The sequence below is a fragment of the Pocillopora verrucosa genome, chromosome 8, assembly GCF_036669915.1.
Source record: "Pocillopora verrucosa isolate sample1 chromosome 8, ASM3666991v2, whole genome shotgun sequence".
NCBI classification, from domain to species: domain Eukaryota; kingdom Metazoa; phylum Cnidaria; class Anthozoa; order Scleractinia; family Pocilloporidae; genus Pocillopora; species Pocillopora verrucosa.
The window spans coordinates 7,277,329-7,301,845 of record NC_089319.1 but is presented as its reverse complement, the minus strand read 5'-3'; the positions used below and the strand labels follow the sequence as shown (position 1 = coordinate 7,301,845).

Genomic DNA, 24,517 nt, shown 5'->3' with positions numbered 1-24,517 from the left:
TCCGTGTCTGAATCACTTTCGATGGAATGGAATCGTCGTTTGTGAGGTTTAACCATGTTTGTTTTTAATTTCGGCGTAGAATCGCTCGAGCGAAGTGTTAAGCTGGATCGGCTCGTAATTTTGATTTCCTTGGCAATTCCCTTCTCTAAACACCACTTTTTCCAAACCGACAACCAAAAAGCAGTGCTTTTTACAGCGTTTTCGTTGTCAGAGCTGTTTTTCAGCTGCTGTATTGTTGTTGCGGTGGCGAAAGAAAACCTACTTAAAACGCCGGCCATCGTTTTGCTCGCAAATTTTCAGCGTAGCCAAATGTTGCGACATCCAAGGCTCGCATTTGATTGACTATGTGAGAGTTGATTATTGACCAATCAGAATGTCTGGTTTGTTACTTTCTTTGCATTGAATTAACCCTCTTCTGCATTGAATTATCTGAAAACTCCATTTATCTTAACTAATAATTTGAGTGATGAGTAATTTTTTCATGTATATTATTAACCTTAAAACAGATAACGACGTTCATTTCTGAACTACGCGCGCTCGAGAAGAATTGTCATACACCTGCAGCATCTAATATTGCAGAGGGCTATACGTCCTTTTACCAAAATACCTAAGATAACAGGTCGCCATTATATATATAAAAAAGCACAAAACAAAACAAAGCAGGGTATAAAATCAGATTTAATTCTCTTATTACCTCCGTGAGTTGTCATATCACAGTAGACTTTCATAGGGTTTCCGTTGCCCTCTGGGTCTATCCAGTACTCTCCGTTTAACAAGGGATGTTCAGTCCTCCTTATGTTCATACAAGATCGCCCGGGTTTTAATGAGTGAAATCCTCGTCTCTCTAGAAAGAAATGGAAGTAAATTAGATGTGGAAAAATTGTGTTGATCTTCAAAGACTGTTTCTAGTCATTGTCAGCTTTTTCGGGAAACTGTGAAACGAGGAAAGAATGTGGAGAAACGAGGAGCGAAAAGAGAGAAACTTTAATAAATGAGAAAGTAATTTTGACCACCAAGTTGCAGTAAGAGACTAACGGACAAGAAACGAGTCACAACGGGAGGCTTTGCTATACTCTCTTCTCAGTGCAAGTCTAAAGAAACCAAAAACCGTGGACGAGAATTGCAAACGAGAAATTGAAGCAGCAAAAATATTAATAAGCGAGTCTCGAGATACCAGCAACGAGAAACGGGGAATGTGAAAGACTAAACCAGAAATGATTAAACAGCTATTGAGTAACATGCTTAAAAACGGAATACGAAGAATTTACAAACTGGATAACGAAATGATTGCCATCGAGTATAGCTTCGTTCCTACCCTTTCCATAATAGGTGAATCCATTGGCTGGTATTAGGGTCACTGGGCTAAGGTGCCACGTTTGGTCGTTCAGCTCACAAAATTTATTACCATAGTAATTGTATGACCAGCATTTCCTGTTCCTTACACATCGTAATCCACATTCGAACGCGTCAGCGTTACAAGTTTCAATGACGTGTCCCACAAGCCTAAAGTCTGGAATTATAAACAAAACAGAAAAGATCGATCAATGTATGAAGCAACAAAGCACGGTTGAAATTGCACACCGTCACATAGAACTCTTTCTGTAAAGGAAGACGTTGACCTGTATCACGGTAATTGGACAAAGAACCCCTGCTCACGCTGCCGGATATTTTGACAACTAAGGTTTAGAACATTCTTTTCGTGAGCTAGGCAACATCGACCTCATTATTAGAGAGCCCTTTTTTGCACTCTCTTTCATAATAAGTTTACTATGTATTTCCTTTTTTAAATGGTTCGCTGAGGTTAACTTAAAGTAGCTATACTGTTGTATTTAGATTCTTGTACATTATCAGATAAAGTGGGTATCCCTAACAGGTCGCGTTGCATTGAGCACTAGTGTTGTGTCATGTTATTGTGTTGCAAGGTGTGCTATCATTTGTCTTCTTATCATCTGTGAAAAAGGAAAGGTTTGGGGCCTTATAACTCAGCTCACAAAGGTGCCAAACTAGTATATGGAGGGCGTGGGCCGTTGGAACCTTGGTATTCTCTTACTTTTCTTTCTGCTACGACTGCTATTGCAATTGACCTATGTTATAACCCGCACGTCTTTAAAAACATGTCATATTCACTAGTTTCAGACCTCCTAGTTGTAAAATTTAAAGGCTTACATAACTCACCGTTGCGACTTTTAAAAACCTGATTTTGCTCCGAGACCATGTAATATGCTGTTCTGATGGCAAAACTTTCCGCGTAGGTTATAAGTAGTACTGTGATAATCACAGGCCAGCACGACTGTACTCTCATTTCCTTGGCGATAAAACCAAACATTAGGTTGAAGTGTTAAGAGTGAAGTGGTGAACAAGGACAAGTGGTGTCCTCACTTATTCAAATTCTAAAATCATAGATACTATGAGTACCCCTTTCTTTTGCTTCTAACTGTTAGTCAAGAGAACTAGGGTTCTTATCCAGACATCGGAGCTTTCAGTAAGTTTTCGTCAACTCTCTTATCTGCGTAGTGATGTGTTGATATTGTCAGGGGCAGATATACGTTCAAACACAAATAAACTGAATAATTTATGGCTCAATCGTGAGATTGGATGTCAGTTACTTCTGGCCATATGAGTCCCGAGGGAAAGATAAGCCAGTGATTCAGTGGGACCATAACCGCAGTACAGCCTTAAAACCTAACGCTGAGTGGCTCAATTCTGATTAACGGGATGATATATTTGGCAATAAACCCACACTCTGAATTAGTTCTTGCTGCTAAACTTGATTCCTAATTACCTCGAATATAAACTCACTAGGAAAAATTTTCACCAATTTCCATAACATTCGTTGAGTTTATGAATGGAAAGCAGCCGGAGGCAGTTCTTTAATAATGTAGAAGTAGAATTGGCGAAGTTATAACGAATGGATATTAGGAGGAAAATTCAAGTCTGTGATAAATTAAATCTAGGAGCCATGGGCACATTTGAACAGATTCTCTCATTAACAGGGAGTTGTTTGGGTGCCAAGATATGTAACTCCGTCTATGCTTTCTTTGCCGCCATTTCAAATATATTTGCAACTGTAGAAATAAATATCCTCCCAATGCTTATTAATGCAGAAAGAAGTTTTCTTTACCATTTCGTCTCCAGTGCTTTAGAAAAGGCATTGGTGAAATTCTAAAGTAAAAAACCCAATCTCAGTCGTGTCAGATCTATGAAAATGGGAAATTTATAGGTAAGAATTGGAACATGTACATAACATGTACAAATCTCACCTAGTGCGTTAGCTTTTTTTCTTGATAAGCCCCATTACTTTGCATCGATCCTTTTTTAGTTAATGATATAGACTCAAACAACTAATCCTCTTCTAATAGTTTGAAGCCAGTGTAGTTTCCCGAGGCTGATAAAAAAAATTCTAACAATACGTCGGTCGGTTTCTTGAACTAAAAAGCGATTTCTCTTTCAGAATTCGCAAACGTTTGTGTAGTTGTTCCGGTTCGGACAACAATTAACCTTTTGAAAATGAACTGCTAACCTTTTTCCACAGAGAAATTTGCTCCTTGAAAGTTATTCTTCCGGTCTGAAAGAACAATTTTTTTTGCCACGCATGAAAATCTTATGGCAAATTATAATGGAAAGAAAAAATGGATCTTGTACCTTTCCAACAAAGCTCTGAGTGTCGTCTGCGACCAATCTACTCAATAATGTATCAATGTTGATGGCAAACTAATCTATAACTTCACGTAGTTCAATAAAAGTTCCAGCTAATTTATGTTTTGATCTTACGAAAATCAAACATTTGATTACTTCATCACTGTCGTTGCCAATTATTTAAAAAGCTGTGCAAAGGATGTTTTCAAAAACTTTCCATCTTATTAAAAACTTGCAAGACATGCCATATGTCAACTTCAATACCGTTCTCAAATTAAGTAATCGTTAATTTTTTGGTTGTCCTGGAGTAAAAATTCGCTTGCAGAATGAAAGGAGAATAACATGTTCCATCCACTATTAATTTATCTCCTATTTTCATCACCCCTAGTATCACTACTTAATACTTAAACGCGAAATTCCGAGGCAAAAAAGAAAAGCGAATTTTACACACTTAGACAGTTGATTTCGGTAAATCCTTGATCAAAACAAATTCACTAATTTCCCTCTTTCATACACCTGAAATTACCGTGATAGGAAAATATCTACTTTGTATGGATAAACGGAACGTAGAAGGCACGATTCAATTTGCCTTGGTTTGCTTTGTTTGAAATGCCTTCTCTTTTTGTACTTTGGTGTTGATGAAAAAAAAGTCAATAGAACTTTGATATTTTATTAGGTTATAATTGCTTAAATTCATATTCAACATTAAATAACCCTCCAATTTTGCGGTTTGATGACTAAATTGCATTTCTTTAGAATTAAAACTAACAAAATATCCACATAGATGTGCTTATACAATAACAATAATATATTATAACCCTTAAACTCCCAAGATCCGATTGCTGATTCTCTCCTCTGGCTGCTACACATTTCCCTGTAAATTATATATGAGACTTGGTGCTAGCTCAAGATAGCAGCTTCCATCTGATAATTTCGAATACTCTCTTTAACTGTTTGCTGTATAGTGCATGGATATTATAGGGAAAGTTTCGTGTTGATAACATTTGGGAGTAAATGGGTTAACAGGCAGATGGAATTATAAACAATTTCAAGAGCGTAGGACATAAGGAAAATAAAGTATCACGCAGATTAGATCGAAATTTATGAAGTTCAATCCCCATTTTCCATCGAGTTATGAACCGTCATTTTCCCAGTTGAGAAGTTTGGTCGTTCATTCTTTCGAACGAGTTATATGAGGAGAGAGGATCATCCGGCTGTCAGCTGAAGTGCTGGATGAGAGTTTCACCAGTGCTGTTAGCAGCCGTGATCACGAGGAACGTGCGTCCCTATTGTTTGTTACCGTAACAGTAGAAACGCGGTGGTGTACAATTTGGGCAGGCGATTAATATTGGATCTGTCGATCAAGTGTTGCATTGCTTTGATATGATAATGTTGTTATGGCAACAACATATGACGTCGTAACATAGCTTCAGAGGTAATTCTTCTCGTTTCTACGGTGTGGCAATGTAACTCCTTAGTAACTTTTGGGAAGAACAAACAGGATGGAAGTCATCTTGCTGATCATATTCAATAGATAGAAAGTTATCCTTGTGCAGCTAATAGAAAAATGATTTTCACCGCTACTTAAGTGGTGTTCATAACTGCGAGGATCGCTTCCATATTCGTTTTTTTCAACCGCAGTTCACATATACGATTTTCGTATATTTGCATTCATTTATTCACCACTTCGAGGGTTTATTTGGAACCAACAGCTCAGTTGTTAGAGCACTGCACCGGTATCGCAGAGGTCATGAGTTCAAATCCCGTACAGGCCTGATTGTTTTCAGGCCATATTTTCACTATTTCTTTCGTAGTGTTCATAACCGCGAGGATCGCTTCCGCATTACACAAATGATTTATCATCAATTAACTCGCATGCAGCCCGAGGAATGAGCAAATTCAACGAAGTACTCTGAACAAAAGCGTATTGCATTGTCCACTGTTTATAGAGAATTAAGGAATTAATCAGCTTGAATAAAAAAATTGGTCACGCCCAGAATCTTTAAATTATATGACATTGGAAGAATATTATCTGCTAGGTTATATGCTCTGATTACATCCGTATGCTATTATAATAGTATTTTTTAAAAAGGTAAGTTTCTACTTCGAAATGAAGAGGCTTAAATTATGTCTTTAGGAATTAGCGGTTTCCATTGTACGAATCAAGAACGAAATTCATGGAAAGCCATGTTTTGAGTGCGGGTTCGAAAGAGTTATAAAATATTGTCTTTAGGTAGGAGAAAAAAACCTGAGATAATCATTTGTAAGAGTGTAAGGTTGAAATTTCTGGCGTCTCTGCTTTATAATGTCCAAGTTAAGCGTTTTCAATATTAATGTTATACAGAAAGGACAATTTTCTATACTAATTTTATTAAGAAACGATAATTTTCTATATTAATTTTATACAGAAACGATAATTTTCTCTATTAATTTTATACAGAAACGATAATTTTCTACATTAATTTTATACAGAAACGATAATAGGGTGGATAATGGCACACTTTCAGTATAATCGTAGACTATTTTTCACACAAGTATTTGAGCTCTTTTAATGTGATAATACAAAAAAAGAGAGAGGTTATAATTTGGTTATAATGTTCGCTACATCGTGCACCTGTAAGCAAATGGGTGCCTGCTATTCACCTTACTTTAGAAGGGAATTTATTATGGTAATAGGACCGAGTGGAGTCCAATTCGGTCTGTTATCATACGAGTGATTAACAAAATTGGACCATCTCGGAGCGGGAGTCCGATTTGTGAGTCCGATTATCGAATGTGATTATAGACAGAATTGCACGACAAGAAGGCCTGTTACCAATAACTCAAAAATGTGACAAAATTTGAGAAAAGAAAGTAGATATCGGTTATACGTTTTCATAAAAACTGGCAACAGTTAACCCGTCGAAATGCGAGACAACACCGCACGCACATGACGTGTTCTGTCCGCTTTCACAGGCATGACGTGTTAACTGTCCCTTTAACTGTCCTATTACACTGTCTAATTACAAGCATGACGCGTATACTGTCCAATAAGTACTCAAATCGGGCTGGTGATAACCAATCACATTCGAGAATTTTTGTAATAGTTTGTCACAGTAGTACTTTCCAAATTTACCTCAAGTTTGTACCCGGACCAACACAACTTTGCAAACACTTTGAATTGAATATTCCCTTGTGAATAGCATACAAAACAAAGGGCTTAGACCTTGAACCATTGGGTTACTGGAGGTCTTCTTGTCAGTTTAATTGGTAAGGCAAACTGATTCTTAACAACAATTTTAGCTTCGCGTCCCTTTTATCCAGACTAATCTTCTGAAGATTTTATTTTAACTCTTAGCGAAAGAGGATTTTCTTGGAATGATATTGCCATGGCTACAAGATCTGACTCCATGAAATGAGTTCGGTTGTGTTACGTCATATTTCGGTAAAATGGAAATTTCCGTAAAATCAAGGATGGCAGCCATCTTGAACGCCATCATTGCGGATGACTTCACGTTCTGAAATAGCCTGAAAACACACCTACCATTAATTGGTGCACAAAATTATGTAGATCGAGGGCTAAATGGAATTTAAACAGACTTAAAACTAAAAAACTATTTACAAATTTCTTACAGTGTACAAAATTCCAAGATCTCGTTGGTCAACAGGGGGTTCCTACATGTAATGAACGATTTGTTGGGTTTTTGACTTTTTTCCCGTTGAAGAAGTTTGGACCATTGCCAGATCGATGGACATGTACTGTTTGGCTGTGATCTACAACTGTGCAAGGAATGGCTCAGGAATCAAGAGGTGTTTTGTATGGGTTTCCTGACGGATATTTGATCCTGTTTACGAGGTGCCCTCATGGAAACAGGCATATGCACTCGGAATTTCAACGCACATAAACTTTCCAAACATCACCGGGTGATATCGCTATTAAATTACTTCCATTATCATCATCACACCACCATTTACCCAAAACGGTCACCCAATGATATTCTTCTGGAATGAAAGCTGCGTGATTGTACATCCTACGCTCTCCACGGTGTTTATGATGTCCCCACTTTCCAGCGTATTTTGAGCCGTCATTTCCCCATCTATCACACTTTGAAGCTAATCGGGAGTTATCTCCCTGCATTCTTTCGAACGAGTTGCAAGAAGAGGGGAGAACGTCCGTCTGGCCGCTGAAGTACTGGACCACAGCTTCACCAGAGCTGTTAGCAGCTGTTGTCACGTGGAAAGTGCGTCCTTGTTGTTTGCTGCAGTAGAATCTTAGTTGAGTGAAAGACAAGTGGCTTCTGAGTTCTTTCATGGCGCTCAGTCTGATACCCATTTCGTTGTTGGCAAAGTTGCTGATCCCGCGGTATGATGTCTCAGCGGTCCATTTCTTGGGCGGTTTAGAGCTGAGCATCTCCAAGTTAGCGACAAGAAGCCAGCCACCTGTTACAAACAACACTTTTAAATCGACTCGTTGCAATGTAAATGGTTTAAACAATTCGATACCAAATACTGAGCGTGGAAAAGACAAGGAAAGGCTTGAAAGATTACTAGATAAGTTATAAGCTTTTACCTCCGTCGGTTGTCATGTCACAGAAAACTTTCAAAGGGTTTCCATTTTTCTCAGGGTCGATCCAGTACTCCCCGTCTTCCAGGGAAACTCTCGACTCACGAATGTGTATACAGGAGTCGCCAGGTGAGGAGGAGCTCGATCCAATATTTTCTAAAGATCGTAATAATAAACAAACATTCACTAGGTTAAATTTCTCATCTTTTTTTTCGAACAAAATAATTAATTTCTTATATTAAAGTTCATACGGCAACCAGGTGGACAATCAGACATAGTTTGACGCTACTCTGGTTTGCAGATTTAATGAATGTAACCGAAGAAGTTACGATTCATAGACCCAACGTTTCGACACTCCTGTCTAGTGCCTTCATCAGGGGTGATCTAAACGCTGCAACAAGAGGTCCTCTTATATGATCACTAATTAGCGGCCTTTTTTTCTGACGAGGTGTAAATAGGCGTGGGATAATTCTAAAATTATCACCACTAATCGGCGTTACTATCAGCGCCTTTGTTTGGAGGCTTGGCATATTAACTCCGCCCACGCTCCTTTAAATCTTGACGATGGCGGTTTGCTTCCTGACGCCTATTTACACCTCGTCAGAAAAAAAGGCCGCTAATTAGTGATCATATAAAAGGACCTCTTGTTGCAGCGTTTAGATCACCCCTGATGAAGGCACTAGACAGGAGTGTCGAAACGTTGGGTCTATGAATCGTAACTTCTTCGGTTACATTCATTAAATCTGCAAACCAGAGTAGCGTCAAACTATGTCTGAATGAATTTCTTCTTTTTTCTACCATGTCCTATTGTTGAGAAATTCATTTGTTGTTCATCTCGAGAAATGAAGCCAAACTATTTCGCAAACAAATCCGCGTTAATCTTTTCTATCCTCGACAATCATTGTGTCTTCATGTTTTATTCTTCATTTTATTCTTTCTTTCTTACTGAACTTATACTTTTGTCAAGGGTAATTTTGCAATTCGTAGGAAGCAATTATGATTTGCTTCTGTGTATAAGACTTCTTGTACATCTCTGTGCTGCGTTTCGTGATTCGGCGTACCACTGAGTGCATCGGCAGTTAACGCGGATCCCATCGAAACAAATCAACTTATTAAAACTGTGCAAGCATTTGTGAGGAGCATCAAGCAAACCTGTAAACTGTCATCAGAAATACTGCACCGAGTTCTTTCTTTCTGCACATTTTGGGGTGAACTGTTAGATCAGTGACGGTACTCGACTCAAGTTTCACTCACCTGATTGGTTGATGGTTCCACTAGATCCAGAGTTATTCTGTTGATGACTCCATCTCCCAAGGTCTTCACGAACAAAATTTGAGTTTATGACCTGCAGCTGGTGAGGAGAGACATTGAAACTGCATAAATTAAAGAGTACATTCGCGGACACTTTCATCCCTATTGTCAGACAAGTTATATTTTGCCCCTCTTCTTAGATGGATAATGAAAAGAAAGACTGAGGAACACAAACATAAAAAACCCGTGTTTTTCTTACAGTATTCAGTAGAGGAGTGGCTCGATATGCGCTAATTTGCTCCAAGTTTTCGCTCCAAATTTTTGCACCTAAACCCTTTGGGTTGAAAATCAGCTGCTATTGCACAATTTTTAACTTGTGATGCTTGCCGAAAGTATAAAAGTAATCGAAATCTCCTCAATAGTTTCTTGAACTGAATTTATAGAGGGACTGTTAGGACCTTTCTGTGCATCTTAAAGGACGAGGACATTCTATTTTGCCAAAACCGTAAATGTGAATGCAAGTTCGGCAGTGATTCTGTGGTTCTGCCAATTATAGCGCTGCTCTCACATTGAAAGGTAAACCACTATTTTTATCATTTTGAATTGGTTTATTGATAAAGGTTTTTGCTCTCTTCTATGGTCAAAACCTTCTGACTATTCATCAGTCGTACTGACAAATTTACAACTTTTCAGTCCGTACTTAAACATGTCTTTTGATCGGGATACGTTTTCAAATCTTTTCAGTTTTTCATATTTGTCATTAACCCCCTATCCCTTTTACAGATCGCAGGACTTTCTAAATATTATCAAAACAAAAACAAAACAAAACAAATATCATTGAAGCTTCACGATTGAATTCTCTCTCCGTTGATAAATTTTAGCCGTATGTTTTTGTTTAGAAGCATAGAGAACTATTACGATCATCGCGGTCTCTGTGAGTCTGGTATCTGACGGTGGGAAACAACAAACCTGCGGTACTTCAAAGTAGGTTACACCCTGATTTGCCACAAAGTCTTTTGGTTTGGACCTTCTTGTTTCGCTGTTTAAATAGCACATGGAACCGAGACTCTGAGCACGAAAACAGTTATATGATCGACATCTCTCGTTTCTCAAACACCGCAATCCACACTCCACATCTTTGCTGTTACACATACTGATCACGTGCCCATGTAAGGAGTAACCTGCAGATTAAAGAACAGATCTAAATCTTTTCATCTTGAATGAACAGGTGGATATTTGTGATCATGACGCTGATGTGGAAATTCAAATGATGGAGAAAATCACGGTTAACTGTTATAAGATGATCGAAAATAAAGTGGTTCGACTCCCACTTTGAATTTTCCAATTTCTTTTTCCCGGAGAAGTCCAAAGTTTTTAGACTCGATCAGTTTAGAGACAGGCTAGTCACCTTACAGTGCTTTTTTCATAAAGTATAAAATGTTCTTTCTCCTACCTTCGTATCTTTCAAAGACGCCTGAAGCTGATTCTGTGCAAAATACGAAAGGTACTTTAAAACTGCAAAAGAAACTGATCTGAAGCAAACACTGCAAAGCTGTTACGATATTTTTGATTCGTCTCGTCATAGTGCTTTGAAAAGACTGCAGAGAGCTCGTGCTTTCGACAGCGATAGAAAAACAGTAGTGGATTCTCTTCTTTCTAATGAAAAATACTACGATATTTCTAACTTGCAGGTTTCCTTTAAGTATTTACCCTCTGCTGACTTTATAACGATACGACATTAACCTTCAATCGATTGTGGTAAAAGAACTAAATCTATTCTTTTTAAATAGTAGAACGATATAAAATATTAATGGTGAAAATAAGTAACCATAAAGGGAAAACATGTTTGCTTTTTGTGAGTGAATAGCAAGCTTTGAAACAAAAGACGAAAAGCATAGCGTCAATAAAAAAAATTACTTGTTCATAAAATATAGGTGCCGCTCCTAAATTTTAGATTTCCAACAGTTTTCCTATTTTTGCCAATAGGCACTGAATCAGACAAGTTGCCTGATGCTGTTTCAACCATGAGAACCTCGAAATAGATGCCGCTCTATAAAAAGACTTCTTGTTCAGCGTCAAGTGACTTCTTCAAATGATTTAATGTTAAGGAACTTTCTGAGTACTCGCTTTATTCCGCCTAAGCTACGTGATTTGTCGATGCACCGAAACGTGAAATTTGTAAATATATGTATCCTTCATTAATAACAGCGTGATTCAGCAGAGAAACTCTTTTAACTTGGACAACTATCGAGAGCCGGGGAGTCAAGTTTAATCAAAGTGCTATTAAAAGGAACTAATGCGTCATAATTACTTTGATGAAGTCGACGTCTTACTGAGTAAGAATTAACTATACATCAAAACGAATCACATATAACAAGAAGAATTCGCCAGCTCCGAAAGCTCCTCCCTCTGACGCTGGCGACGTTCAAATTAACACCAGTTGCAGGCAGGCCATTAATTTGACAAATGAGAACCGCAGGAACTTAAAACCTTCATCAAAACTTAATGAAAATGTGCACAGTATGATTTTTCAGAAATGTCTCCTGGTAAACTTGCTATTGTATGGGAATCCTGTTTTTTAAATGTCTTATTTCGACCAGTAGAGGACTTTTGCATCATGTACTGGTTACAAAAGATGCAATTTAAGGGCAGCTGATTAGTTGAACAGAAACCTGCTGTGATCAAGTTGAAATAATTGTTTTTGCTTCTTTGCACTGTAATGGTCTTTCCTATTGCAGCACAAGTCACTTTGGAACTTCCCAAAAGAGTGGTTTCTTTTGATTCACTAATTGCATTGCAATTAGTAATGATAACAGGGGCGAGTGGAGTCCAATTCGGTCTGTACTTATACGAGTGATTAACAAAATCGGACGACCGCGCAGCAGCAGTCTGATTTGTGAATCACTCGTATGATTACACACCGAATTGAACGAAACGAAGTCCTGTTACCAATTAATCATAACCGTTGTAATTTCCGAAAAAAATATATATTTAGAGCAAACATCTCCGGTAGAGACAATGTCTGAGGAGTAAAATACCGATATTTTGGAAATTCCCCAGTTTTTTTTTTTTTCAGAATAAGTGGTTGTTGCTATGGTTATTGTGATCAATTCTGTGACTGGTGGATTTAGAGTGGAGTTAACTTAGTACGATTGGCTGCTTGAACTGTCCGATTACAGGTGTCTGATTACAGCCAACTGTCTAATTAGTGAAAAATAACGCAGCCTATGCAACAGTCACAATTGAGGAAATAGGAGTTATGATCAAGGGAAAAACGATGTTGCCTAATTTGTTTTGTTTTGGTTTTTTTGTTTTTTGTTTTTTTTTGCAGGCCGAGTGTTTCGGCAATGTAATTTTGCTTGGGAGAGACCTGCGTCGCGGAAAATACCCTAACTCCAGTGATGATGACTAAGAATGTTGCCATGCCACCATCGAATTAACAAATGCAAATTACGTTTCTTTATGTAAAGGCTATTCTAATGTGAAAACTACTTCGAGCCTCCTCGATATTTGGATATAAAGCAATCCTCTGGGACGATAAAAACTACCCAAAGTGCGATTCAGGCTCGATTTCTAACGCTCTTTAGAGTCCAGTCGTCGATAACACAGCAGTCGAATGTTACTCATGCGCCAGGGGAAAAGGTTCTGGCCGCCCGCGATCAAGATTCTCTTGCAAAATTCCAAAGGAAATCATAAGAAAAAACTGCTATCTTGCAAAATAAGCGAAAGAAAATTGGAATGTTCACGGAAATCTATTAAGTAAACAAAAGTAAAGAAAAAGAAAACTCGAGACTTAGTAAAATTAACCTATTGATTGAGCCAAAAATTAGGTTAATGCTTTAAATACATTGTCTTGTGTGGTTGTGGAAACTTAGTTCTAACTACCCGCAAGCAAGTCGCGGACACAATACAACGTTTTTTTTCTAAATGGTATCTTCAGTATGGAGTGCTCTGTACTTGTGTGAACAAGAAAGCACGAGCAGGGACTAGCTAGTTACAAAAACAAAGCCCGAGCAATGCAGCAAGTTTGCTGTACGAACAGTAGTTTCCCCATTAATAACACTAACCCAAGTCGTTTCACAGGATCGAGCCATTTATTGATCTTGTAATAAAACCTCAACAACAGTTCGAAGAATTTTACTGCTTGACAAATATCTCATAGCGCACAATTCCTGTAAACCGAAGCGAGTCATCCTTACATACTCATTCAGAACAGTGCAAGAATCAAAGCACTTTGAGGCTGACATTTTCTGTGATCGCAGAGTCTTAAAACAGTTCACTAAGAGTAAATTCCCACATGTAATAAATAACTAATTTCCTTAGCTCCAATTTAACCTTTTACGAAGCAAGTTTACATGCTCTATAAAAAGCAGTGCAAAAATGCAAAGACTACGAAATCAACGTAGCTTCTTTTCTATATAATCTGAACCTTTTTTAAAATAATTCATACGCTCTTTGAAATACTTTACAATTAAATCGACACAATAACCAACTTGAACTGAACATTAACGCACTAAGAAAGTGTACTGAACACATTGAACAAGAATACAGTTGTACAGTAATGCTCAAATATATCGTACAAGTTCTCGTCTCGACTCGCGCGTGACTCTTTAGTGAGGGGTATGGAATATATATTATTAGCGTCCAAAGAAATCACTACACTCTTGAGTTAATTTAAACGGAAGTCGCAACTTCCGAACGAGTTGAGAGGCCTTTGCAACCCTAAACGTACCCTTAACTTAAAATAAAACAAAACCTAAACAAAAATCACAATAACAAAGCTCACTAAACATTACCGAAACTAAAAATGTAAACTGATATAAATGTAATGTCAGTAGTAATATAAATAATTATAATCTATAATAAGTCATACCTAAATAAACATAACTAACATTGTTTAGAGTTGTAGGAGATATTGCACTTTACATTTAAGCGATACCGCAAAAAAAAAAAGCTCTCTATGGAACATTGTTAACACAAATGACATAACAATGACAGTCGCCTTATTTGTACATAAACGCTCTGGAATAGTGTACGAAATATAAAACCTTTAATTCAATAAATAACATGCATAGACACTCTGCACAAAATTGATTCAAACAATTAAAAAAACTCATACTCAGTCTGAAAGTTGTCCTACTGCAAATGTATATGATATGGATCTGTCAGATAATCTCCACAAAGCTGCTTTTCAGACAGTAAGATATGCTACCAACCGATCTGACAATCACTACAACCCACACCAGGCCTTCACAATTCGTTTTATAAAAGACACTACTTGCCGTATCACCAACTTATCCCTCTCTCCGAAGCCTTGATTTACTGACAACTTTCTTTCATTAACTTTCAACTTCTTATTTTTTTGTTCCTCAACAGTTGTAGTCGCGGAACAATTTTTTATAATGCGATAACTAAATGCTGATATTAATTTCAACGATTTATCATCACATTTAAAAATTTTCAAGAGGACCGCAAGATGACGCTTGTGTCCTTTCCAAATAACAATTTTCTAGTTATTTATTAAGGGTGTACAAAAATATTCTTTCCATGGTGAAATAATAGTCTTAAAATGAACATCTGTACATATTCTTCTAGAAATACTGTACAAATGTTATTCAAAATGTAAGCTTCAAATAATCATAAAAAATATACCACTCATGAACTTTTCATGTTCCTATCCGTCATGTACATTGTACATATCCACTCTGGAACAGTGTACAAAAATGATTGATTTAAAAAATTAACTTAAAACATGGATTCCATGCAGGTAACTAACATGTTCGCCTTGGAACAGTGTTTGAGAATTTTGATAGAAAATTTAGGGTTTTTAACTAGTTAATTTTTAATTAAAGAATATGAACAATTCTTGAACTAAGTTCACTTCTCTTGAAATTGAACATTAACTATTGAGGGAAACATCTCGAGGGTGACTTTTCCATAAAATTAATTGAAGTCTACAATCCTATTTACATTTAATTTAATGCATGTCTTCACTGCGACAGTGCACAAACTTATTCCAATTTCTTTCAAAATAATAGCTGACATAAGAGTCCCATAATAAATTGTACATCTTCACAGGGACAGCTTACAATAATATTTTCACCATGGTTTGTTAATATCACCCCCACAATTCTGTAAATGTGCTATTTGGAACTATTGACTAATTTTAACATTTTGGGGGTGGTAGCTTGATTGGATGTGAGATTCCACTATCCACGCTAATTTTTGGGAAAAAGTATTAAGGGTAGAAAGAAAATTCATCCTTCTGTTTATGACACTTGTCTGTCATAATCTTGCGTACAATGAACTTGGTGTACATGATTTTGCAGGCCTACCTGCCAACTAAACATGACCACAGTAATTATTTCAAAGAAATGGTATCCACCCTTTGGTACGTGATAATTGGATATGTGATCTGCACGTTCTGATTCCTGTCATTTCACTTCTAGCACCTGAAATTCCACTCTAGCCAAAGCAAAGTTTTCAACACCCTCTCTTTTGAGTTTGGATCATTCCCTGACAGGAAAATAAGCTGTCAACTTACAGCACTATTCTGTCATTTCCACCTGAGCTTGCTGTTCAGCCTTGTTTACACAGCACACTTATTGTGGAATTTCATTTCTTCTAAACTGTGTTTTCTGGGAGGTACACCATACATGAGCCTGTCATAGAGAAAAACGAGCAGAAAAAAGTGTAAGGGGGGTTGAAACAACATTACTCTCTTGAGTAGCACCACCCCTCAGACAAATGCCCCCAAGACAAAACTGGGCATCCCTTCTGTTTGGCCAAATGCCCCCATTAATCTCCTCCTGCTCTAAAAGACAAGTCATTTCTTGCCAAACTAAGTGTATTATCAGCATTAATTGGATGAGTTTGAGCATGATACCTTAAATGATCAAAACCCAGGCCTGAATTATCGCACAGACACAAGTTTGATAATTTATGACACCATGTGAAAACCAAATACAATAATCGTTTTAGCATAGTTACATTTTTTTAAACAATCTCCAAAAGAAGACGCTCTGAGAATGATGGGGCTAGGAAACTAGGCAGAGTATGAACTTGACATGGTAAATGCAATATCTACTGTAGATATTAAGTTATTATCTCAACTTCGTGCAATCCAAGATGGCACTGTGTGATAAAGGTGTGCCAGATCTTTCACAGTAAATCCAAAGTATAATAATGGCAGTTACAAGATTGGCTCATTTCTAACATATTTTCTTTGTCAATAACAAATACCAGCTACACTCCCAACAATATATTAGAATAAGCTTTGTGTAATCATAAACAATTGAGGTTGCTTGTATTTTCTTCTTGCACAAATGCTTACTAAACAAAATATCAATCTCTAGCCACAATTTGGGAAAAATGAGTTGCCTCCATCAGATGAGCACCCCATCTCCCTACAACTTTAACCAAAATTTGATATAGGTACCTAGGGTGCTTACTCAAGGATTTGCAGTTCACCAGGTTGATTCAATACAAAGTTGTGTAGTGAACACCGATCCTTACTATAAACTTACTTGAATTCTTGATTGTACAAATCCTCATCCACCACAGCAGTAGTTAATGGGATGGAAGTGTCATTAGCACTTGGAAATTTGTCACAACTGAAGGTCAAAAAATATCTAAAAGTTACTGTTTGTTTCAAGCTGTGTTGAAACTGTAGAATAGAGTTAATAATGGACCTTTTCATTCTTGGAAAATTGAAATTCAACTAAACTTCTTAGAGTGGTAAATCAACAAATGGTTGATAAATCTGTGTGCAAGTGATGGACCCAGTGGAAAGGCCTAGCCTACCACAAGTCTCCTAGAGCTTAGTGGTAGAGCATCCAAAGTACTAACTGGAAGGTGAAAGGTTTTGCTCCTGCTGGAAGCACTCAGAGTTCTTTTTCTCCAAGTGTGCCCATGTCATTCAATGGAAAACATCACCTTTCTGTTAAATCACTAAGCTTAACATTTTCCATTTTCATTTACATCATCAAGTGAAATGTTATTATTAGTGCAGTGGTTCATCACAACCCTATCACATCTCTACTAACATTGTACACTGTAACTAATTCAAACTACACTGCACAAAGAAGCATTTTACAATAGTCACAACCCCTTAAAATTTCTCACCTGCTCTGCTTGCGTTGGTAAAGAAATATGGCAAAAATTGTCACAGGAACCATAAAAATAAATATAACTGCAGCTGTAACTGACACTGCAACAACCAAATGGCCAGACCGTTTCAGAGACTTGGAATCCGAAGGGGAGCCCACATCTTGACTAGCCACTGATGACACTTGAGATGGCGATACAGATCTAGGGACTCCAGCTGTTGGGGTAAAAGGTGTATTCTTCCCCTCCTCTCTACTGGGGGCCACATTGAGTGTTTTGGCTGAAAGACCAATTGGAGTAGGGGTCACTGCATCAACAGGATCTATGAAAAGAAAGAGATATATTTGCTTAATGTGTTGTTTCACATACCTACCATTGCATTAAATTTAGCTCCTGCTTAACCCTTTAAATCCAAAGGGTGATCATCATGCAATTTCTCTAAATAGTATATCTTCATAACAATAATGACAATAAAGAAAATGATCCCAAACCAAAGAAACTTTGATTGATAAGCAAATTCTCCATGTCACTACCAAAGTAAAAATATGGAGATGAGTAAGGAGAAAATGGATACTGATTTTAGGGTGCACAGGATTAAGGTCAAAATAAGATCCCTTGCATGGTCATATTTCTGTGTTCTTGGGAATGAATTTTACAGATCAATATCAGTATCTGGGCAACTGCCCACCTACCCCTCCCCTAACCCAACAACAGTCAATCAATAACAAGTTAGGGTTAATATTAGGTTAGGGGAGGGGTAGGTGGGCAGTTGCCCAGATACTGTTATTGATCCAATTTTACAATGCCTCCATCCACCCCAAGGGAATCGCCATGAACCAAGAAAGGTGTGGCTCATTTGTCTTCGATTGGGTGTAGTCTTCACCACCTCATTCTCCCAAAGTACCATTCATTTAATTTTTTTTTAATCACATTTACACACACTTCACAATGAACATAAGAGCAGCTGTAGAATACCTATTTCTTTTGGGCGTGTTGTTTCTTTTCTAAGAGTAGTATTTTTGGCTATAGTGGTTTGATGTTCTGGTGCAGCTGTTGTGGGAGTTGTTACTGTCTGTGTAGGATCTTCTTGTGGCTGAGGAATACTCTCTGCAGAGCCTGTGAAAGAAACAAAACAACTATTAATTATAATACACTAATTTTTGTTCAGTTTACCCTTGTAATTAATGTGTCTGAATTTGCTGTAAATACTCCGACATCCCACTCAGTATTCAGCAAGTTCTGACCTTAAGATCCAGGTGCTAAGCTTATATAGGCCCCCTCCTCCCTACTACCCTCATCATTCACTCCAAAAAGTGGTTTCACCATGTCTGTTGTTGCTGTTTTTTTTCCTGTGGACTTTGCTTGTTTTGGCACAAAATTCACATGTATTTGAAAGCCTCTCCTACCCTCTTCTTTATTAAACATCAAAGGTTTTCATGCACACAGTCCAGTAATACACTGCTCATTGAATGTGGGTACATTTTTGAAGAAAAATATCAATTTCCCTTCTTAACCCATACATGCATCCTTATGAGCCTCCCCCTTCTAACAAATGCAACACCTCACAGGTACCAAATAAAATGACATCAATATTTACTTACAATTTTTCAGACCATATAGCTCCAAGCGCATACACACTTTATGTCTGTACTTTACAGGATATACTCTAATATATCTTGCAGATATCTTTGGATTGAATGTGTTTGTAACAGCAGCCTCTGCATCTGTATTGCCTGCCAAAACCTGCAATGATTTACACATAGTGTATCACCATTACCAAACTCCCAGTATTAAACATTCCCCAAATAGATAACACAATCATGCTAGTAAAATCTTGAATCCTGCCACAAAAGTTAGAGGCACTCCCCAGACTGACAACAACTTTTATGCAACACTTCTGCCCCAATCAGTAAAATGTACTGAAGCAACAACTTGCAAATGTTTTAGACTGATTGGAGCAAAACTGGGTCAATGTCTACATGTATTTCAATTTTGCTTTTTGAGAGAAATGCATGCAGTTAGTCATTACGAACCCTTTTCTCCTTGTAAAATACTGTGTGTTGTTCCCTTGCTCTATTCTTCACAAGAGAAGGAAGGAACAATGATAATGAAATATAATACTCCTTATACAGCTGTTAGCGGAAAGGTTGTCAGAAAAAAAACCAATTAATAGTACGTGCAACAGCTCTGTAAAGCATTGTGGGCACTTTCAGGGAAAACAGCATTTTAAGATGCATGGCAGATTTGATGGATTTTTTGTTGTATGCAAAACTGACTTTTAATTCCAAACTTGATGAAAAATGAAAAAAATACACTTAGTGACCCTCATGAAGGAAAAGAGTGTAAACTCAACAAGAGTAAATTTAAAGTGACCTAAAGAAAAAATGTTCACAATGTAGTGGTTTATTCTTTTGTTCCTCTTGTATTCACATACATGTCGGTACTTATTCCCTGTTCATTAGTCCTTTTGTCCACATTTATTTGTTTCTCTTATCTAATGATAACTGGGAACCCAGATTACCTTTACAGATTTTTGTATGCACTTTGTCTTTTTTCTGACAACCTCTGTGCAAAAAGCTGTATATGAACTTCTTCGAAAGTCAATTTGGTTCAGTTACTTTCCTAGGCCTTTGGTAGCAAGAATACCCTAGAGAAATGGTTATGCAAACAAGTACTTCCTGAAATTTAAAAATAGAGATTTATTTTATGGTTTACCTCTTTGTAAAGCTTCCAGGTAACTCTGTCATTGCTATAGGAAACATTATACTGCGTCACATAATATGCATTTGCAGCTGCTCTAAATCCTTGAGTAGCAATTTCACTGATGTCCATGGACTCCTTTAAGTCTATTTCAATGTATACTGGCATATCGGAGTACTTGTTGGCAGGAGAACACCATGCTAGCATATTGTTCAGACGAGCACACCCAGGATTCATATCAGCACTTTCACCACCTCCAATATACAAACGTTTATAATGATTTGGGGAAGATAGCTGAGAGTTTGAAATTCTTCCATCCTGTAGACCCAAAGGTCTTTTGCAATCTGTTTAAAATAAAGGACAAAGTTAAAGTAAAGCATCCAATCAATGGCTTATTTATTTCAACAGGCCCATGCCTAAAGTCTGGGCCATGAAAGGAAAAAAAAGAGTCCTTTGTCTAAACAGAGAACAATCAAGTCTCCATGATATGTCTCTCAAGTGAAAGGTCAGTCAAATGAGCCATTTTAAATGAAAAGGACATAGACCAAGGTATATATCCAGTCACGTAATATCTACGGATGAAGAAATCTACATGTATGCACAAGAAGTTTTAGTAAATAAAGCAAGTTAAAAAAAACTGCCAATAAAGAGAGATTGATCAATACAATTTCTACCCTTTTTTTTTTATTTCTAAATATAGATGATAGAAATTGAATTCTAAGATCAACCCAAATTCTTTACCTTTTGACAAATATACTTATATGCATTATATAACATCCATTATGTACTTTAGTCATGAAGAGTTAAGACTTCCTGTTATCATTGTTTTTTACATTACTAAATACACAAAGGCTGAATAGCTTGTGTGGTTTTTGAGACCACTGCATTAGCCAAAAATATTTTAGCTCTTGCATTTGAACAATTAAATAACTGAATAATGTAGTATAATTTTATGTACTTATGCAAGTTAAAGTGTCTATGATTCACACAGAATGGACAAAAGGAAAAAACAGTGTCTCGATCCTTGTTGAGTATAGCGCAAGTATAATACATCACGTACGTGTACCAGTACAAAGGGAGACCAACTTGATAAGCAACAAATCAACAACAAAATAAATGAATAAATTAAAAAAGAATCATAAATATGGCTTTATCATTCACAAGGAACAGGCAGAACTGTTTTCTCATCTGGTATGATGTAATGAGCCTGTCAATTAAGACACAACCATGATGCTGAGAACTTGAAATAATCACAATACAAGAAGAACAATCATGCTGAGGTTCAGATGTTATATTTTTAGCCACTGCATAGGTTCTTCTCCTCCTCTGCTTGATGGTAAAGATACGATTTTCCATTGACTGAATGAAATGCGCCAACAACAGACTGTTTTAACTGCCAGTCTGTTATTAAATTCACATCTAGCCAATTCATCTACATTTCCTCAACAGACACTGCCTGTACAATCCTTTCCGTGATTTGAGTTATAATTTTAAACTCACTGATATCTCCCAAGAAACAAAGCTCAAAACAAATAAACGCAATTTTTAATTAAGCATCACTATCATGCAAATTGAGTGTTTATTTTTATCCAACAAATAGACAAAGTCTAAATTCAAATAATAAAAGGAAAGAAATGGAAACAAACATTGAAAAAAAAGTCTTCAGATTTCATTTTTTTTACATCTGATACAAATAATAACATAAACTTAGTGTATGTATCAACCTTTGTTGAAAGAAAAAGAAAAGAGAATTTTCTTGAACATGTACAGCATACCCCTCAAGGTGCTAGCCATTCTTTGATGGTTAATTCATATCTTTTTTTTTAACATAGTATGAAAATGTACCCTTGATAACACAAATTCCAGGTAAAGTGACTTGATTACACTGTGTTTCCCTTAACAGCCTGTGTACAGTGTACTTCGCCTCACCTGTATTCTGCATATTCATGATACACAAATAACCTCAAGCTATCTTAAGTAAGCATCTAGACATCTAAATGCTTACAGATTAATCCCTACCACAGTCTGGGGCAACACTTGATCATGGGATCTCAAAGTCCATTAAAAAAAAAACATCCTCCCTGCTCTGTATTACACCTAAAATACACTGTACACTTCAATGAAAGGAACTGTTTCTTCAGAACAGCATAGAAGCCTATGACCAGAGAAAGGCTTCTCCTGAAATATTTCTGTTTAATTTAGAGAAGATTCACACCAATTGGAACCCTGCTTCAATTCACAATCCACATATTGAATGTTAATTCTGTCATTAGAGTTATGAAGGGGTTTTGTTACATTTCATTTCACTGTGTTCAGCTGGCAGTCCTCAAACAACTTCTAGATTAAAACAACAAAATGTAACCTCAGAACTGAACCAAGACTAGTAAATTACTCCATCCGCGGTAACAAAGGGCGGGAACGAGAATTCGCAAAATTAACTTAATACGCTTTAGAAAGGTGACTCATAATATGTGTCCACTACTGATACAAAACCTGCTCAACATTGCAAAAGAACGTTCTGCGAAATAAACTATCTTTGTGTTTTGTACGTGTTTTGAACAATAAACACTGACAACGGCAATAATTAAGAAAGCTAGTACGCGTACGCCATTGAGAGAACAGAAAGAAATGTGAAAGGGTTACTGCAAATCAATTGAGTTAAAGAAAAAAATTATAAGAACGTTGAAAAACCTTGTAACACTATGCGCTAATATTAAGAAATTTTTGAGCTTCTATGGATGATCAAAGTCGATCAATATCAAATAACCAATACAATAACACCCCTCATACAAGCCGATAATACATTTATTTCAAATTCGAAATCTTCAGTCTTTCGTAATAAAAATGTAGAGGTAACTTCTGCTTACAGAAAAAAAAACGAATTGAATTTTTCGATTGATTTAATTACTAGGATGTAGAAAGGATTGTCCATTGCCATAAGGCCACGATAAAATGGAACTGAAAAAAAAAACCATAATACTAAAACAAAAGGCTTTCACAGAAAACCACGCAAAGAAGCCAGTTGCAAAATTTATGACATACTTTGTCACTTTAAAAACTTGTTGGCAGCTTTAGACAATGTGCTAGATTCTCTCATTCAGAGAAATTTCTTTACTTATCTATGAAGCGAGGGCTATGAAGCAGAAGCTATGAAGTGAGCGAGGTTAGAGCGACTATTGACGGCGTCTCACGTTTTCTCAACTGTTCAACTTTTATAGATTAGCGCGCTTTTCCTTACATAATTTTCTAACCAATGAGTAGAACCCTGTCGCTAGGTTTTCTTCTCATTGTTCTGTGTTTATTTAAGGAGAAGAACAATCCTGCTTCTTCATGTAACGCCATGTCACTGGGCTGTGTAAGAAGGATATTTTCATTCACCAGACTCAATTTACCGTGCAACTTACCGTTCAAATTAGAACTAGATCCCACCCAAGTATGTGAAGATAAGCATAGAAGAAGAAGAGAGAGCGAAGCACAAGAAGGACAACACCTTAAAACCATGGTGTCCCCGTCCTGCAAGAAAAAAACGTACTCTTGTGATGAGCAGTGCTCTTGGTCATAAGCGGAGGGAAGCCGCTTGTTACTTCTCACATGTGCGTAGGCGCGGTTACAAAGCACTTACGCGTGAATGTCGGCAAGGAGAGTATGCAGAACTGGGTTGGCTAAGAACAAACACGCAGTTTAATAGTACTGCATAAATTTGGATCAGTGCTAACAGCGTCAAAATAATTCCTCAACTTAGTATACATAGATTTAGACCAATTATTTATAACTCCTTCATAAGAACTGCCGGAAAAAATCGTATGATCATCACGAGGGAGACTGAAGTGTTTTTTAATGTACTTTTCCATCACGCTGGGATTCAAAGAAACCGATTCAGGTGCCCAAGGCTACTTTCGGCTAGTTTTGCTATAATTTCTCTAAAAAACTAAACTGGAAAGATACAATGTACTCTTGAGAAGCAACTACGATCCGCGGGGATAGGTGCTATTCACTCTAACATCTTCTGAGCAGTTCGCTGTGTAAAACCTGAAACTTCGGTGATATCATCGAACTTTAATAGTCAAACTAAAATGGTCACATTACTTTTTAAGATCACGAGGAATAAAAAAGGGAAAACGGCACGTGGGAACTTGCACTTGTCTTACTTACAAAACCGAGCTGCTCGTATCAAGAGTAACTGAGAAGTCTCACATGGTCTAGTTTCTGGGTAAACAAGAGTTTTTGGTTACTAATTACTAGAGAGTAATCAGATAATACTCCGAGGAACCCCTATGACCA

At 37.1% G+C, this 24,517-nt stretch overlaps 3 protein-coding genes and 1 pseudogene across 5 annotated transcripts in view; 1 reads left to right on the top strand and 3 right to left on the bottom strand.

Annotated features, from left to right (window-relative positions):
• Positions 1-3,677, bottom strand: part of LOC131769850 (fibrinogen alpha chain) — a 4,904-nt gene extending 1,227 nt beyond the window's left edge. The window contains exons 1-5 of one of the 3 annotated variants that reach the window (XM_066171327.1): positions 3,643-3,677; positions 3,521-3,565; positions 2,176-2,305; positions 1,316-1,510; positions 695-844 (exon numbers count right to left, since the gene is read on the bottom strand). In XM_066171327.1, coding sequence (XP_066027424.1) covers positions 695-844; positions 1,316-1,510; positions 2,176-2,302 — 472 coding nt within the window. In that variant the 5' untranslated portion in view covers positions 2,303-2,305; positions 3,521-3,565; positions 3,643-3,677. Of the gene's footprint in view, positions 1-694; positions 845-1,315; positions 1,511-2,175; positions 2,306-3,121; positions 3,198-3,520; positions 3,566-3,642 lie in introns of those variants that run through there. The other 2 variants (XM_066171328.1, XM_066171326.1) reach the window with 2 other exon arrangements.
• Positions 1-24,517, top strand: part of LOC131798760 (uncharacterized) — a 142,059-nt pseudogene that overhangs the window by 14,016 nt on the left and 103,526 nt on the right.
• Positions 7,508-10,962, bottom strand: LOC131769851 (uncharacterized). The gene is made up of 5 exons (XM_059085580.2): positions 10,884-10,962; positions 10,409-10,611; positions 9,434-9,524; positions 8,186-8,335; positions 7,508-8,055 (listed from the first exon to the last, which is right to left on the bottom strand). Exons 2-5 carry the CDS (start codon positions 10,580-10,582, stop codon positions 7,508-7,510), a joined length of 963 nt encoding a protein of 320 aa, XP_058941563.2. The 5' UTR covers positions 10,583-10,611; positions 10,884-10,962.
• LOC131769799 (discoidin, CUB and LCCL domain-containing protein 2-like) lies at positions 13,503-23,963 on the bottom strand. Its single transcript, XM_059085528.2, has 8 exons — positions 23,859-23,963; positions 23,641-23,749; positions 20,252-20,580; positions 19,138-19,279; positions 18,512-18,652; positions 17,555-17,858; positions 16,957-17,043; positions 13,503-16,092 (listed from the first exon to the last, which is right to left on the bottom strand). The coding sequence occupies exons 2-8, from the start codon at positions 23,735-23,737 to the stop codon at positions 16,020-16,022; spliced, it is 1,173 nt and encodes a 390-aa protein (XP_058941511.2). The 5' UTR covers positions 23,738-23,749; positions 23,859-23,963; the 3' UTR covers positions 13,503-16,019.

Bases quoted from the DNA above. Each gene is read 5' to 3' on its own strand.
- LOC131769851 (XM_059085580.2), bottom strand. From the start codon at position 10,582: ATGTGTAACAGCAAAGATGTGGAGTGTGGATTGCGGTGTTTGAGAAAC. The intron at 8,336-9,433 runs GTGAGTGAAACT...TACGATCTTTAG, and splicing joins TGGAACCATCAACCAATCAG to AAAATATTGGATCGAGCTCC. The intron at 8,056-8,185 runs GTAAAAGCTTAT...TGTTTGTAACAG, and splicing joins TGACATGACAACCGACGGAG to GTGGCTGGCTTCTTGTCGCT.
- LOC131769799 (XM_059085528.2), bottom strand. From the start codon at position 23,737: ATGGTTTTAAGGTGTTGTCCTTCTTGTGCTTCGCTCTCTCTTCTTCTT. The intron at 18,653-19,137 runs GTAAGTAAATAT...TTTCTTTCACAG, and splicing joins GCTATATGGTCTGAAAAATT to GCTCTGCAGAGAGTATTCCT. The intron at 16,093-16,956 runs GTAAGTTTATAG...TCTCTATGACAG, and splicing joins TTGTACAATCAAGAATTCAA to GCTCATGTATGGTGTACCTC.